General features: G+C 42.7%; 1 protein-coding gene across 1 annotated transcript in view; it reads left to right on the top strand.

Moving 5' to 3' along the window:
- Positions 1-18,116, top strand: part of LOC143298527 (uncharacterized) — a 65,172-nt gene that overhangs the window by 43,868 nt on the left and 3,188 nt on the right. The window contains exons 20-23 of the mRNA XM_076611380.1: positions 4,194-4,279; positions 5,305-5,375; positions 9,429-9,496; positions 15,389-15,548. Of these exons, the coding sequence (XP_076467495.1) occupies positions 4,194-4,279; positions 5,305-5,375; positions 9,429-9,496; positions 15,389-15,548 (385 nt within the window). The remainder of the gene's footprint in view (positions 1-4,193; positions 4,280-5,304; positions 5,376-9,428; positions 9,497-15,388; positions 15,549-18,116) is intronic.

Below are 18,116 nucleotides of genomic sequence, written 5' to 3' on the forward strand. Positions count from 1 at the left end.
ATTATGTAGACATGGGAGATCAGACTAGCAGATCTACATGTTATGTAGACCACGTTATGTAGACATGGCAGATCAGACTGGCAGATCTACATGTTATGTAGACATGGGAGATCTACACATTATGTAGACATGGCAGATCAGACTGGCAGATCTACATGTTATGTAGACATGGCAGATCTACACATTATGTAGACATGGCAGATCAGACTGGCAGATCTACATGTTATGTAGACATGGGAGATCTACACGTTATGTAGACATGGCAGATCTACACGTTATGTAGAGATGGGAGATCAGACTGGCAGATCTACACGTTATGTAGACATGGGAGACCTACACGTTATGTAGACATGGCAGATCTACACATTATGTAGACATGGGAGATCAGACTGGCAGATCTACACGTTATGTGAACATGGGAGATCTACACATTATGTAGACATGGGAGTTCTACACGTTATGTAGACATGGGAGATCTACACGTTATGTAGACATGGCAGATCTACACGTTATGTAGAGATGGGAGATCAGACTGGCAGATCTACACGTTATGTAGACATGGGAGATCTACACGTTATGTAGACATGGGAGATCTACACGTTATGTAGACATGGGAGTTCAGACTGGCAGATCTACACATTATGTAGACATGGCAGATCTACACGTTATGTAGACATGGGAGATCTACACGTTATGTAGACATGGGAGTTCAGACTGGCAGATCTACACATTATGTAGACATGGCAGATCTACACGTTATGTAGACATGGCAGATCTACACGTTATGTAGACATGGCAGATCTACACATTATGTAGACATGGGAGATCAGACTGGCAGAGCTACACGTTATGTAGACATGGCAGATCTACACGTTATGTAGACATGGGAGATCTACACGTTATGTAGACATGGCAGATCTACACGTTATGTAGACATGGGAGATCAGACTGGCAGATCTACACGTTACGTAGACATGGGAGATCTACACGTTATGTAGACATGGCAGATCTACACGTTACGTAGACATGGCAGATCAGACTGGCAGATCTACACGTTACGTAGACATGGGAGATCAGACTGGCAGATCTACACGTTACGTAGACATGGCAGATCTACACGTTATGTAGACATGGCAGATCAGACTGGCAGATCTACACGTTACGTAGACATGGGAGATCAGACTGGCAGATCTACACGTTACGTAGACATGGCAGATCTACACGTTATGTAGACATGGCAGATCAGACTGGCAGATCTACACGTTATGTAGACATGGCAGATCAGAAAATTCTCCACCCTTCACCACACCTGGTGCACTGAGCAGGAGTATTGAACTCAGGAAAGTCAGGTGAAAATCCAGCACTTACTTTCAGTCTAGAATCTCCTCAGGTGTTCGGCCCAGTGCCACTGCTTTTTTGCTGCACCATCATCTGCACCATTTCAGTGGCATTACTCCCACACTTGTCAGGTCAGGTCAGGGGCATGGCCCTTGCTACTGGTACCATGTAACCCAGTACTACTGCTGCATGGCCCTTGCTACTGGGGGGTCAACCCGCTATTGCCGCAACCCGCTATTGCCGCGGCCCGTTGTTGCCGCAACCCGCTATTGCCGCGGCCCGTTGTTGCCGCAACGATTTTGGATTTCACATTGAAATCTTGAACCTTGACCTTGACCTTGACCTTGCTACAGCAGTTTGAATAAGGTATGGTATTTTGCCGTGACAGAATGTAGTTCACAATTGACAATTTCGTCTTCAGCACGTTATGGAGAGTTCATTATTTCGCTTGTGAAGCACTGATGCCACAACCAGTATTGTAAACACCTTTAGTGCAACTCGCAAAGATCTCTTTTTGTAGTTTGGTTCCAACAACACGTTAGTGCACTTTCTTTTGATTTTTTTTGGTAAAATTGTCTTCTTGAGAAAGCGTGGTACGTTACGAACGTTTTATTTCTTTTTTTAGTTTTATTTGTCCCCCACCCCCACCCCCTTTTTTTGTCCCTCCCCCCCTTTTTTTGGCTTTTAATATGTGATGACACCTGAATGTGTGTTGAACATAATGTGACGAATCCAGATTAATTTTCTTGATTTATAAGACAACGATGCAAACAAGATTGTTGTTTTGTTTCACAATTAAAAATATCATTTCATGTCATAATTCCTCTAACTTTCACTTTCATTTGATCTATGCATTTCTCTATACTTTTCTTATGTTTTGTCTTTTGTTTGCTTTTACTCTTCTATTCTTGTTCAGCGAATAAATCCTTCCTGACGAATTATAACTTCCGCTGGGGGTCGTCCTTTCTCCTTGTGTAAGAGATTTTCTCGTCAATAAAAATTAATGTACTTAATGAAATTTAAAAAAAAACATTAAAAAAAGACCAACAAAAAGAAAAAAAGGGCTTCGGCAACAACTGGCCGCGGCAATAGCGGGCCGCGGCAACAACGGGCCGCGGCAATAGCGGGTTGTAGCCGCTACTGGTACCATGTAACCCAGTACTACTGCTGCATGGCCCTTGCTACTGGTACCATGTAACCCAGTACTACTGCTGCATGTGAAGTCTCCCAACGACGGACCAGGCAGAGGAGGAAACCTTTCCCAACGGCTGTGAAGGCGGAAGAAGATGACCAAAGGGCAGGGGGAGCTCTTATCCTTGGCCGGAAGTCCTCCTAGGAGACGGAACTCCGAAGAAAAAACCTGCGCCTGCCGAGGCCATCCTACACGTGGCAGTATCTGAACCTGTGGGACTGTGAGCGTCAGTAGGCAAGAGAGTGGGGAAGGGATTGCACAACTCCTCCTCACTAAAAAAAGTCACCTGTGCTGGTCAGGCAACCAGGCTAATGTTGGATCCTGGAAAACTGATGCCCTTGACTGCTCACACTGGAGGATGCTGTTCTCTAGTGGCACAAAAAGGTTTGAAAACAAGAGAACGCTGGCCATTAAGGAGAAGCGTGAGCGAAGGAAGCAGGGCTCAACTTCTGGAGACATTTTCCCTTGCAACACCTGTGGGAAGTGCTGTGCATCCAGAATCAGCCTCTTCTCCCATATGAAGACACACACCAACAGATAAGCCTGCCTGCCTACTCATCCGTCGGTCCGATGGGAGATTCCGTAGTACTCCCACACTGCTCATTTGGAGTCCCCCGTACACAGCCACACCCTGGTTCATCTGTCACAGTCCCAGCATTGGCAGTCCACAAGGGATTATTGATGTTATGTCGCCAGGAGGCCACACACCTGAGGAGACCCTGCTCTGCTACTGAGTCACTTCGGTGGTGTTTAGTAGCGCCTGTTCTGATTGAACTTACTCAGGATACCACATACTAAGACCTCCGTTGACAAAAGTCTCAAGGAGGTGTGACTGCATTCAGACAAATCCATACATGCTACACCACATGTGCTAGGCAGATGCCTGATGGCAGCATAACCCAAAACGCTTGTCAGGCGTTGAATGCAGGCATATATATTTGTGTACATATCAGAATGGATTTCTTTCAACAGAATTTTGCCAAAGGACAACACTTTTGTTGCCATGGGTTCTTTTCAGTGCACAAGCATGTGCAAGTATGTGCCGCACATAAGACATCAGTTTACCGTCTCATCTGAATGACAAGATGCTCAGCTCTGATTTTTCAGTCTAACTTGGGAGAATATCAGTATCAGTATCAGTAACTCAAAGAGGTGTCACTGTGTTTGGACAAATCCATGTATGCTACACCACATCTGCTAAGCAGATGCCTGACCAGCAGCATAGCCCAATGTGTTTAGTCAGGCCTTCAGAAAAAAAAAAGAAAAAGAAAAAAGAAAGAAAAAAAACCCCACCCAAAACCCCAAATAAATAAATAATCTTGAAAAAAGGTAATAATAATAAATAGATAGAAAAAAAATAAAGAGACAATAATGATGATAAATAAGCAAACAAGCAAATAAATGTAACACACACACGCACACACACACACACGTACACACACGCACACAGACACACAGACACACGCACACACACACACACACACACATGCACAGCAGACATGCAAAACAACAACAACAACAACTGAAGTGGGCAGAAAGAAAGGGCAGGAGTGGGACTGGAACCCAGACCCTCACAGACACTGTGCTGGCAGATAAATGTCTTAACCATTCTGCCACCTTGCCCCTGCTGATGCCAGGCACTGAACGTGCGTCTTTCCTACAGGAGCAAGCTGGAGGCCTGACGAGAGCCTGTCGGAGCAGGGCACGGGTCTCGGTGTCATCATTCGCAAATCCAACAGCAAACTGATGGTCAGAAGAGTTTGTATTTAAAAAAAAAGAAGAAGAAGTTTTGTGCATGTGTGTGTGTGTGTGTGTGTTGGGTGTGTGTGTGTGGGGGGTGGGGGGGGGGGGGGGGCGCAGGTGGGTGGTGAGTTGTTTCTTTCTTTAATTCGATTTAACGTCTTTTCACTTTGAGTGATATTAGACGTAGGTGAGTTGATGTATGTGTGTGTGTGGGAGGGGAAGGTGGGTGGGGGGGGGGGGGGAAGTGGGGGGCGTTTGTGAGTGTGTATGTCTGTGTTTGTGTGTGTCTGTGTTTGTGAGTGTGTGTGGGTGTGTAGGTGTGTGTGTGTGTGTGTGAAATCTTTTTGTCTTTGATCAGAATGTGTTCTGAGGCATGTGGATGATTGACTCTTTACAAAACCGGAACCCAAGTAATAGCCATGTTTTTTGTCGGTCTGTTTCCTTCATCATTTTCTCTGGTTTGGACCAGTCAGAACTCAGTCATTTAGTGCCCCATTTTTGACAAATCATCAAAGTCATAGTCAACTATTTTAAAAAAATTGTCTCTCATCCACAGTGCTTTTGAAAATATAGTATCATCAGATTATGCATGCATGTTCACAATGACTGGTGTGAAATGCTTCGATTTGTCTGTGAACAAGGTTAGTACTATGTAAATACCTTAATTATTATTTCACACAAGTATTATCACATTAATCAGTGCTTTGATTTGTCTCTGAGCAAGATTCAATGCTATATAAATGCCTTTGTATCTTCAAGTTAGTAAACTGGAGCCTTTGTTATGTGTCTTCTAACTGGAGCCTTTGTTATGTGTCTTCTAACTGGAGCCTTTGTTATGTGTCTTCTAACTGGAGCCTTTGTTATGTGTCTTCTAACTGGAGCCTTTGTTATGTGTCTTCTAACTGGCTTCTAACTGGAGCCTTTGTTATGTGTCTTCTAACTGGCTTCTAAATGGAGCCTTTGTTATGTGTCTTCTAACTGGAGCCTTTGTTATGTGTCTTCTAACTGGAGTCTTTGCTATGTGTCTTCAGGTGAGGTGGTCAAACGGAGTCCTACAGATGTGTGTGTGGACACAGTCAGGCAATCAGGAGGTGGACTACTGGTCAGTGGTTGATTCGTTGTTATGTTGATGTTGCTCCCGTTGCTGCCCCATCAATACAGTGTCTGTCAGGCCTGGGTTTGATCCCCTTCTCACCCTTTGCTGCCCCATCAATACAGTGTCTGTCAGGCCTGGGTTTGATCCCCTTCTCACCCTTTGCTGCCCCATCAATACAGTGTCTGTCAGGCCTGTGTTCAATTCCCCTTCTCACCCTTTGCTGCCCCATCAATACAGTGTCTGTCAGGCCTGGGTTTGATCCCCTTCTCACCCTTTGCTGCCCCATCAATACAGTGTCTGTCAGGCCTGGGTTTGATCCCCTTCTCACCCTTTGCTGCCCCATCAATACAGTGTCTGTCAGGCCTGGGTTTGATCCCCTTCTCACCCTTTGCTGCCCCATCAATACAGTGACCGTCAGGCCTGGGTTTGATCCCCTTCTCACCCTTTGCTGCCCCATCAATACAGTGTCTGTCAGGCCTGGGTTTGATCCCCTTCTCACCCTTTGCTGCCCCATCAATACAGTGTCTGTCAGGCCTGGGTTTGATCCCCTTCTCACCCTTTGCTGCCCCATCAGTACAGTGTCTGTCAGGCCTGGGTTTGATCCCCTTCTCACCCTTTGCTGCCCCATCAATACAGTGTCCGTGAGGTTGATTCCCATTCTCTCCCTTTGCTGCCCCATCAATACAGTGACTGTGAGGCCTGTGTTCAATTCCCCTTCTCTCCCTTTGCTGCCCCATCAATACAGTGACCGTGAGGCCTGTGTTCAATTCCCCTTCTCACCCTTTGCTGCCCCATCAATACAGTGACCGTGAGGCCTGTGTTCAATTCCCCTTCTCACCCTTTCTCCCAAGCTTAACTGGAAAATCAAACTGAGCGTCTCGTCATTTGGACGAGATGATAACCCAAGGTCCCGTGAGCAGCATGCACTTGGCGCACTGAAAAAGCAACCCACGACAACATAATGTGTTGTGCTCTGGCAAAATTTTGTAGAGGAAATCCACTCTGACAAGTACACAAATATATATGCATGTATTCAACGCCTGACAAGCGCGTTAGGCTTTGCTGCTGTCAGGCATTGGCTTAGCAGATTTGGATTTGACCGAATGCAGTGACGTCTCCTTGAGAAACTGAAAACTGAAAACTGAAATACCCCATCATGTGCACGGTTCCAGTGGCCAAACTCCTGCACCACCTGTTCCGCGTCCACCCATTCACAGCCACACTCACGTTCATCTGCCAGTCTCAGCACCAGTCAGTCAACAGGGAGCTGTTGACATTAGGTCGCCAGAAAGTTACATGCCAGAGGAGACCCTGCACTGCTGCTGAGTCAATTTGGCAGTGTTCAGCAGTGCCCAGTGTGATATGCAGGACGCCCCCTGCTGATGACAGTGATCACTCAGCCACAGTGAACGTCCCCTCCAACGTGGAGACTGCCACCACGTCCCTTCAGCAACAGTCCCCCATCAATTTTCTGACACTGGACACCAGGACAGGACTCACCCCAAGCACAGAGAGTTGAGTGGGGGGTTGGCACAGGACTCACCCCAAGCACAGAGAGTTGAGAGGGGGGTTGGCACAGGACTCACCCCAAGCACAGAGAGTTGAGTGGGGGGTTGGCACAGGACTCACCCCAAGCACAGAGAGTTGAGAGGGGGGTTGGGGTGGGGGATATGAAGACAAAGGTCACCATGAGAACAGCACAAGAAAAGCCACAGAATGTGGGACTTTTTTTTGTTGTGTTTTTTTTTTCCCTTCAGTATTGATGATGAATGAGGGTGATGACAATACTGCTAAGGAGGGCTCAGTTGACTGATTGGTTTCTGCATGTCGCAAAAGCAAAAAAAAAAAAAAAAAAAAAAAAGAAAAAGAACAACAGACAGACGAGCAAACAAAAATGCATCACTTTGCTTTTAGCAGTTGAACAAACCCTCAAAACTCTGTAAATCAAATCAAATCAAATCAAATGATGGAGCAACAGCCAAGTGGTTAAAGCGTTGGCAGTGGATTATCCAGGGCACCAATAATTCTGAGCATCAAAGCCTCCGAATGGTCGTGATCAAAGTCAGAATGAAAGATCTGTGGCATGTGTCAGATGTTTATATGTATGATTGTCAGTCGTGTCCGACTATGACCATCAGAACAGCAGAGGCAACTGCTCCGACTATTTGGGCTGGAATTTGATTATAGTGGAGAGTGTCTTGCCCAAGTTACATCCCCACTCTCTCGGCCAAGAGGGTTTTTGGACAGTCGGCGTTGGGATGGTTCCCAAAGGCCAACTAGCCCACAAGGCTGCAGCACTAAGAGCCAGTGCAGTTTTGCCTCCTAGTTTGAGAGTCATAGTCCTTCACAAAAGACTAAGCTGTAAATGGTTTCCCATTGACTGGAGAAACCATTGATAATACAGCTCTCACTTTGCTGTTGGCCCAAATGTAAACTTATGTCAATCTGTGATATAAGCCGAGTGTTGGGCCATGTTTAGGGACTGGTTTAAGGCAGCTTACACAAAGGTCTTTTGATCTTGCTGTACCTTGCTGTGTCAAGGCTGCCTGAGGAAGTACAGCATTTGTTAGGACTCTCTCTCTCTCTCTCTCTCTCTCTCTCTCTCTCTCTCTGTGCTTTATTTTGTTGACAGGTTCCATATGTCTTGCTTATAAGTCTGATTATACGGTAGTGACCTTTGTTAATTTTAGTAACCATTTTTTTTCTTTATTTATGTTCATTGTTTACACTCTGAGCTCATATACTAATGAGATAGAGTGCATTATAAATACCCATTATTGTTGATATTATAATCATGATAAGTAATATAGTTTTTATTCTTACAGACTGCGGCATATTTTGGAGGTCAGCTTCCAATGATATCACACACCTTTCATTCTGAGTGATATTAAATTGGTAACCTGGCCTCCATAATAATTCATAACTGTGAGGTGCAGTGGGGGAGTTGATTAGGTGTCGGACTTGTGATCCAGTGTTCAGCGGTGGTCAGGGTTTGAGGCTCCGTTATGTTACGGTGTTGTGACCTTGGGAAAAGAGGTTGACTTTTTTCCTCCCTTCTACCAGGTGTGAATGGGGAAGGTGAAAGTGATGAGAGGAGAAGACTTGGCCCTGCCTCCCTTTGCAAAGCCCTTGACACAGTGAATTGATTCACTGCGCTGGTAGCTGTAAAACACAATGGGACCTTAACTCATTATACTCCAGGGACAAGTTAACTCGTACCATAATTACTTCCCCTGTGGACCAAGTACGAGTGTTCTCTCGTACCAACACACTGTTCTTATTTCGTTCATTCCTGCTTGGTTACTGTTGGCATTCTAAACTGAACCATTTATGGATTCCAGAAGCATGAAGATGAAGCTTTTTTTGACCGATAAAATCAACCATTGATTTTCACGGTCTTAGTGAACCACCCTTTTTTCTTCTGCAGTGGTCCCAGGTGAGGTGTAGCAGGTATGTAGCTATAGAGTAGAATGAGTTAAACCTTTTCACTCATTGAGCCCTAGACCTGAGCATTGCTCTGGTGTCAAAATTAATCTCATTAAAATGTTTTTTTGTGTTCCTGCGTACACGTGAACCACAAAGAAAGGGAAGTAACTTCTGCAGTGTTTCTGGATGTGTCCACACATAATCTGGAGGAAAAACAGAAAATTTTCCTCCTTTTTTCCATCATGACTATGGCATGGAAACCTGCTGAGGCTGAGAACTCCCCAAGGCTGAATGTGAAGGGGTTAACCTTTAATGACAGTGAAAGCAACACTCAGCACCTGTGTCTCTGTTGCAGTCCGCTGAATGTGAAGGGGTTAACCTTTAATGACAGTGAAAGCAATGCTCAGCAGCTGTGTCTGTTGCAGTCCACTGAATGTGAAGGGGTTAACCTTTAATGACAGTGAAAGCAATGCTCAGCAGCTGTGTCTGTTGCAGTCCACTGAATGTGAAGGGGTTAACCTTTAATGACAGTGAAAGCAATGCTCAGCAGCTGTGTCTCTGTTGCAGTCGGTTGAATGTGAAGGGGTTAACCTTTAATGACAGCAACACTCAGCACCTGTGTCTCTGTTGCAGTCCGCCGGATGAGGATCCAGACACACAGCATCAGCTCCCTCCGTCACGGTCAGACTGGCAAAACCAATGTGAGTCACTGTAGAGGAGGTGCAGGGTAATGTGTGTGTGTTGGAGCTCATGTACATTTATATGTATTTGACTGTGCTTTCATATCTGTGAAACTGTGTGTTTGGTGCATATCTGTTATGCATGTGTGTCTTAATGTTTTACATTTATTTGCTTATTTATCATCATTGTTGTCATTTATTTATTATTATTATTTTAATTACTACTACCTTTTTTTTTTATATCATAATTATTATTTATTTATGTATGTATGTAAGCTTATCTATAATTTATTCACCTTTTTTTTTCCCCCCTCAAGGCCTGACTAAGCGCATTAGGTTATGCTGCTGGTCAGGTATCTGCTTGGCAGATGTGGTGTAGTGTATATGGATTTGTCCAAATGCAGTGACGCCTCCTTGAGCCATTGAAACTGTGTGCTGGGGCAGCATGATGATGCTCACCACATTTCTCTCTGATTGCATGGCACTTCACTTTGATGATGATAATATTAATGATAATAGCAGTAATAACATGATATAACAACAATATTAATATACCAATAATAATATAATATATAGAATATTATAATAATTAATTACATATAAATTTAGTATTTAAATATCATATATATATATTATTTATTTATTTATTATTATTTAATCATTATACAATTGTAATGTAGTAATGAAAATAATAATGATAATAATAACAAATAGTAAAGAGTGGTAACTCTCTCCATTCACAAGGTACACAACACCAAGTCAGTGCCGCTTATGCTACTGATTCAGCTAGCATGCACATAAATAAATGGTACATTGGAACAGACCCAGACACTTCCTCAAAAAAGGAAACACCAGGCTTGTCCTTATAATAATAATAATGGCTACTTATATAGCACACTATCCAGAAATCTGCTCTAGGTGCTTTACAAAAACGCTTTTGTTAACATAAAACATCATATGTATGTTACATACACACACCAAGATGTGACTACACACACACACACACACACACACGCACACACACACACACACTGCATACATACATTTTAACATACATGTGTATCTAACAGCTACCCTAACACATACGCACACATAGGCAGGCACAAACTTACTTAAACACACGCACACGCACACACAATACACATTCATATACATGCATGTAGTTATGTACACATACATATGTATACACACATAGTCAAGCACAGTTAACGCAAAGGAAGTGGACCTGCCACAATTGAACTTATTGCTGAGGGAAAAAGTGAGTTTTGAGACGAGATTTAAAAGATGCGAGGGAATCAGAATGACGGAGGTTATCAGGGAGCTTGTTCCACATCTTTGGATCATACCGATCATTTGACATGTGCACACAGCAGCAAAGACAGAAGAAATGTGCAAACACAAATTAGCTTTTACTTACGACTGGCATAGCCTCTTTAATCCTGAATAAGCCACTTGGAACACACGGACAATACAGAACAAACTCATGGTTGCCTCGGTGGTCAATAATGATACTAATACACATGTACTAATAATACTAATAATGATCATTATGATGATGATGATAATAATAATAATAGGAAAGTAATGATAATGACATATATTGTGGTACTTATATGGTGCAAACTCCAAGATGATGATGATGATTATAATAATAATAATAATAATTATAATAATGTACATTTATGTAGCTCCCTTTCTCTCTAAGAGCTCAGGGCACTTTACATGACAGAAAAATATTACAGATTACATAAAACATTCATGACCACTCTTTCTCAAAAATCCTCCCCCTCTGCCCCCCCACTGACACTCTCCCCCTCCCACTGACACCCTCCCCCTCCCACTCTACATACATCCAAAGTGAGCTGACATGGGTGGTGTTGGAGAACAAGGAAACTGAGAGTGCTTACAGATAAGTTTTAAAAAGATGAGTTTTTAGTGATGAGCGAAAAGCAGAAATAGAATCAGATGCACAGATATGATGAAGAAGGTTGTTCTAGATGTGAAGGAGAATACTACTACTACTACTACTACTACTACTACTAATACTGATAATGATAATACCAATAATAATGATACTATTATTACTATTACTACTACTACTAAGAAGAAGAATGATGATAATACCGGTAGTAATAATAACAATGATAATGATATATAGTACTTATATGGCGCAGACTCCTCATACAATAAGCTGAAAGTACTTCACATGAAGTAATATATATATACACACACACACATACACACACACACATATATATCACACACACACACACACACACACACACATACACACACATATCACACACACACACACACACACATATCACACGCACACACACACACACACACACACACACACACACACATATCACACGCACACATATATATATATATCTACAGAGTGCATAATAGCATACATCACTTGAGGACAGATAAGAGAAAAAAATCTATGTACACTAAAACAGCACTACAAATTGCAAACATGAACAGTCACACCCAAAAAAGCACACACTATGCCCTACACACACACACACACACACAACACACACACACAGAGAACAGGCACATGCATATGCACAAACAGTAAACACACACCCACAAGCACTCCCCTTGCATGAAAGCTTCAATACGGTTACCACTGTGAAAGGCCATGTCACCAAATGTCTTTGAAGAGACATTTTGGACTCAAAGGAACGTTTCTCCAGAAGGCATGAGAGAATGGGAAGGAGTGTAAATATGGACAGAAGATAAGTAAGATGGAAGAGATCCCTCGATTAAAAGGTGTATCCTCCAAATAAAAAACAAACAAACAAACAAACATGTATACATGATTTTAACAATACACAGGCACAGCACATTAACTCACTCAGTACGGCCAGTCCTCTCTTCTCCTCTACACAGACCCCTCGGATGTCCAGTGGGTGTCTGAATGACCCAACCTTTAGCTTCCGTTGTAAGAATTGTGGTATTCTTTGTCAACATTCACCTCTTCAGTATAAGAGCCTTCCTCTTGCAGTATTTTGATGATGGTAATTGGGGTGAAACGCTGTTAACGTTGTCTCTTTCGCCGTTCGTATGGAGAGAGTTAAGAGGTGCAATCAAACTGACAAATCATAAAGCACTGACGGGATGATCGCTTCACTGCCATGGCCATGTTCGCAGTTGAAGAATGTGACAGGGCTCTGACGTCATGATCAAACTTTCTGTACATGCTGGTCATCTTTCACTTGTGAGCTCTGTCAATCACAGCCTTGTGAGCTCTGTCAATCACTGCCTTGTGAGCTCTGTCAATCACTGCCTTGTGAGCTCTGTCAATCACTGCCTTGTGAGCTCTGTCAATCACTGCCTTGTGAGCTCTGTCAACCACTGCCTTGTGAGCTCTGTCAGTCACAGCCTTGTGAGCTCTGTCAACCACAGCCTTGTGAGCTCTGTCAACCACAGCCTTGTGAGCTCTGTCAATCACAGCCTTGTGAGCTCTGTCAACCACAGCCTTTTGAGCTCTGTCAACCACAGCCTTGTGAGCTCTGTCAACCACAGCCTTGTGAGCTCTGTCAACCACTGCCTTGTGAGCTCTGTCAGTCACTGCCTTGTGAGCTCTGTCAACCACAGCCTTGTGAGCTCTGTCAATCAGCCTTGTGAGCTCTGTCAGTCACTGCCTTGTGAGCTCTGTCAACCACAGCCTTGTGAGCTCTGTCAATCAGCCTTGTGAGCTCTGTCAGTCACTGTCTTGTGAGCTCTGTCAACCACAGCCTTGTGAGCTCTGTCAATCAGCCTTGTGAGCTCTGTCAACCACAGCCTTGTGAGCTCTGTCAATCAGCCTTGTGAGCTCTGTCAGTCACTGCCTTGTGAGCTCTGTCAACCACAGCCTTGTGAGCTCTGTCAACCACAGCCTTGTGAGCTCTGTCAATCAGCCTTGTGAGCTCTGTCAACCACTGCCTTGTGAGCTCTGTCAGTCACAGCCTTGTGAGCTCTGTCAGTCACTGCCTTGTGAGCTCTGTCAATCAGCCTTGTGAGCTCTGTCAGTCACAGCCTTGTGAACTCTGTCAGCCACAGCCTTGTGAGCTCTGTCAACCACAGCCTTTTGAGCTCTGTCAACCACTGCCTTGTGAGCTCTGTCAGTCACTGTCTTGTGAGCTCTGTCAGTCACTGCCTTGTGAGCTCTGTCAACCACAGCCTTGTGAGCTCTGTCAGCCACAGCCTTGTGAGCTCTGTCAACCACAGCCTTGTGAGTTCTGTCAACCACAGCCTTGTGAGCTCTGTCAACAACAGCCTTGTGAGCTGTCAACCACAGCCTTGTGAGTTCTGTCAGTCACTGCCTTGTGAGCTCTGTCAATCAGCCTTTTTAGCTCTGTCAATCACTGCCTTGTGAGCTCTGTCAACCACAGCCTTGTGAGCTCTGTCAATCAGCCTTTTTAGCTCTGTCAGTCACTGCCTTGTGAGCTCTGTCAGTCACTGCCTTGTGAGCTCTGTCAGTCACTGTCTTGTGAGCTCTGTCAACCACTGCCTTGTGAGCTCTGTCAGTCACTGCCTTGTGAGCTCTGTCAGTCACTGCCTTGTGAGCTCTGTCAATCACAGCCTTGTGAGCTCTGTCAACCACAGCCTTGTGAGCTCTGTCAGTCACTGCCTTGTGAGCTCTGTCAACCACAGCCTTGTGAGCTCTGTCAGTCACTGCCTTGTGAGCTCTGTCAGTCACTGCCTTGTGAGTTCTGTCAGTCACTGCCTTGTGAGCTCTGTCAATCAGCCTTTTTAGCTCTGTCAGTCACTGCCTTGTGAGCTCTGTCAATCACAGCCTTGTGAGCTCTGTCAACCACAGCCTTGTGAGCTCTGTCAACCACAGCCTTGTGAGCTCTGTCAACCACTGCCTTGTGAGCTCTGTCAACCACTGCCTTGTGAGCTCTGTCAACCACAGCCTTGTGAGCTCTGTCAGTCACAGCCTTGTGAGCTCTGTCAGTCAGCCTTGTGAGTTCTGTCAATCAGCCTTGTGAGCTCTGTCAATCACAGCCTTGTGAGCTCTGTCAACCACTGTCTTGTGAGCCCTATCAATCACTACTTTTTGAGCTCTGTCAATCACTGATTTTTGAGCTCTGTCAACCACTGTCTTGTGAGCCCTATCAATCACTACTTTTTGAGCTCTGTCAGTCACTACCTTGTGAGCTCTGACAATCACAGCCTTGTGAGCTCTGTCAACCACTGCCTTGTGAGCTCTGTCAATCAGCCTTGTGAGCTCTGTCAGTCACTGCCTTGTCCAGTCTCCAGGTGTTGTTTTGTGTGACTGTCAGTTTTGGGGCTGGTTTTGCTTCTGAATCAGGAGGAAGTTTCATCTGTTTTCACCACCTGGAAGGTCACACTTCTTACGGTTCTCATTCGGCACAGCATTTTGACAGGTTTTGACCATATGTTATAAACATCGTACCCTCTGTCAGAGACCAAGCTTTGAGCACTTCGCAGTCATTTGCACAACAGGCTGCTTGTCTTAGTACTGCAGACTGAGAGCTGCCATGCCTGTACATGCTCATCATTCATTTCCTTTGTCAGTCAGTTAGGCTTCAGTTTGCATGCACACACAAACGCATGCACTCGCACACGCATGTACATTTACATTAATATGGATTTAACTACAAAATTTTGCAAGGAACAGCTATCTTGTTACCGGTTGATTCTTTTTAAGTGATCACATACTTCACACAGGACATCGGTTTATTGTCTGATCTGAATGACTAGCATCCAGACCACCACTGAAGGTCTGGTAGAGGGGGAATAAATTCTGGCGACTGTGGGATTTGATCCTGTGTGCTCAGATTATCTCGCTTTCCAGGCAGATGTGTTACCACTAGGTCGCCACTCCACTTTTAGTTGATGACTGGAATGTTTTCCCAGGTACATTTCGCGATGCTTTTCTAAACCATTGTGCAGGTGAACCTGTGACAATCACCTTTGAAGGTCGAGGACAGTGGCAGTGGTGTGACGACAACAACACTTGGCATTCTTACGATCCGAACATCAACCAACAGATTGAAGCGACATGCAAAAAGAAGAGTCCAAAGACATGTGTCTTTGAGAAAGATGGAGAATTGTGAGTATCATGGGACAGGAGCATTGTTTTATGGCATGCTGTCATGTGCTGCCGATAGCCTTCTGTCTCCTTTATTTTGTTCACAGTATTTTTCTTATTTAATCTTTTCTGCCTTTTGAGAATAGTTTGCTTATGTATGAGCAATCTTAGTGTATGTATTTGGTGTTTGAGAGGGGTTTCTTTGTTGTTTCCTCTTTCCCAGAAGTGAAGCAACAAGTCCTTTGATAATTATCTTTCCTGAGTAAATACTTTTGTATCAGAATTTAAGATACATTCAGTCTCAGTTTGGACTGTTCTCAACAAGTCCTTTGATAATTATATTTCCTGAGTAAATACTTTTGTATCAGAATTTAAGATACATTCAGTCTCAGTTTGGACTATTCTCAACAAGTCCTTTGATAATTATATTTCCTGAGTAAATACTTTTGTATCAGAATTTAAGATACATTCAGTCTCAGTTTGGACTGTTCTCAACAAGTCCTTTGATAATTATCTTTCCTGAGTAAATACTTTTGTATCGGAATTAAAGATACATTCAGTCTCAGTTTGGACTGTTCTCAACAAGTCCTTTGATAATTATATTTCCTGAGTAAATACTTTTGTATCAGAATTAAAGATACATTCAGTCTCAGTTTGGACTGTTCTCAACAAGTCCTTTGATAATTATCTTTCCTGAGTAAATACTTTTGTATCAGAATTTAAGATACATTCAGTCTCAGTTTGGACTGTTCTCAACAAGTCCTTTGATAATTATCTTTCCTGAGTAAATACTTTTGTATCAGAATTTAAAAGACATTCAGTCTCAGTTTGGACTGTTCTCAACAAGTCCTTTGATAATTATATTTCCTGAGTAAATACTTTTGTATCAGAATTTAAGATACATTCAGTCTCAGTTTGGACTGTTCTCAACAAGTCCTTTGATAATTATATTTCCTGAGTAAATACTTTTGTATCAGAATTTAAAAGACATTCAGTCTCAGTTTGGACTGTTCTCAACAAGTCCTTTGATAATTATATTTCCTGAGTAAATACTTTTGTATCGGAATTTAAGATACATTCAGTCTCAGTTTGGACTGTTCTCAACAAGTCCTTTGATAATTATCTTTCCTGAGTAAATACTTTTGTATCAGAATTTAAGATACATTCAGTCTCAGTTTGGACTATTCTCAACAAGTCCTTTGATAATTATATTTCCTGAGTAAATACTTTTGTATCAGAATTTAAGATACATTCAGTCTCAGTTTGGACTGTTCTCAACAAGTCCTTTGATAATTATATTTCCTGAGTAAATACTTTTGTATCAGAATTAAAGATACATTCAGTCTCAGTTTGGACTGTTCTCAACAAGTCCTTTGATAATTATCTTTCCTGAGTAAATACTTTTGTATCAGAATTAAAGATACATTCAGTCTCAGTTTGGACTGTTCTCAACAAGTCCTTTGATAATTATCTTTCCTGAGTAAATACTTTTGTATCAGAATTTAAGATACATTCAGTCTCAGTTTGGACTGTTCTCAACAAGTCCTTTGATAATTATCTTTCCTGAGTAAATACTTTTGTATCAGAATTTAAGATACATTCAGTCTCAGTTTGGACTGTTCTCAACAAGTCCTTTTATAATTATATTTCCTGAGTAAATACTTTTGTATCAGAATTTAAAAGACATTCAGTCTCAGTTTGGACTGTTCTCAACAAGTCCTTTGATAATTATATTTCCTGAGTAAACACTTTTGTATCGGAATTTAAGATACATTCAGTCTCAGTTTGGACTGTTCTCAACAAGTCCTTTGATAATTATCTTTCCTGAGTAAATACTTTTGTATCAGAATTTAAGATACATTCAGTCTCAGTTTGGACTGTTCTCAACAAGTCCTTTTATAATAATATTTCATGAGTAAATACTTTTGTATCGGAACTCACAACACATTCAGTATCAGTTTGGACTGATTTCCCCAGTGCAGTGACAACCATCTATAACACACACATATATATATATAGATGTTTGTTTGCCCAGTTGGCAAGTGTATTTGTTTTGCTATCAAGGTGAATTTTTTCTACAATGTTGTTGCTGTTGTCAACTCTTTTGTTGCCACCATGAGTTCTTTTTTTTTATTCATTTATTTTTTATTATTCTTTTTTCCCTTTTTTCTTCTTCTTCTTTTACACATGTCTAGAAAACACACACACACACACACACACACAGAGTTAACATGAATATCTAGAACAAACACACACAAAAAGTGAACATCTTGTGTCACAGTTTCAGCATCATGTTAGGATTATCTGCTTCAAATCAGAGTTCTCTCCCCTCACCACTTGTTGGGCAGTTGTGAATGGAGGGTATGCATATGTTTGTGTAGCAATACAGATATGATCAGAGCCTGTAGTTGTGTGTGTGGAGCAATACAGATATGATTAGAGCCTGTGTTTGTATGTGTGGAGCAATACAGATATGATTAGAGCCTGTGTTTGTATGTGTGGAGCAATACAGATATGATTGGAGCCTGTGTTTGTGTGTGGAGCAATACAGATATGATTGGAGCCTGTGTTTGTATGTGTGGAGCAATA

This window comes from Babylonia areolata, chromosome 24 (genome assembly GCF_041734735.1).
Source record: "Babylonia areolata isolate BAREFJ2019XMU chromosome 24, ASM4173473v1, whole genome shotgun sequence".
NCBI lineage: Eukaryota > Metazoa > Mollusca > Gastropoda > Neogastropoda > Buccinidae > Babylonia > Babylonia areolata.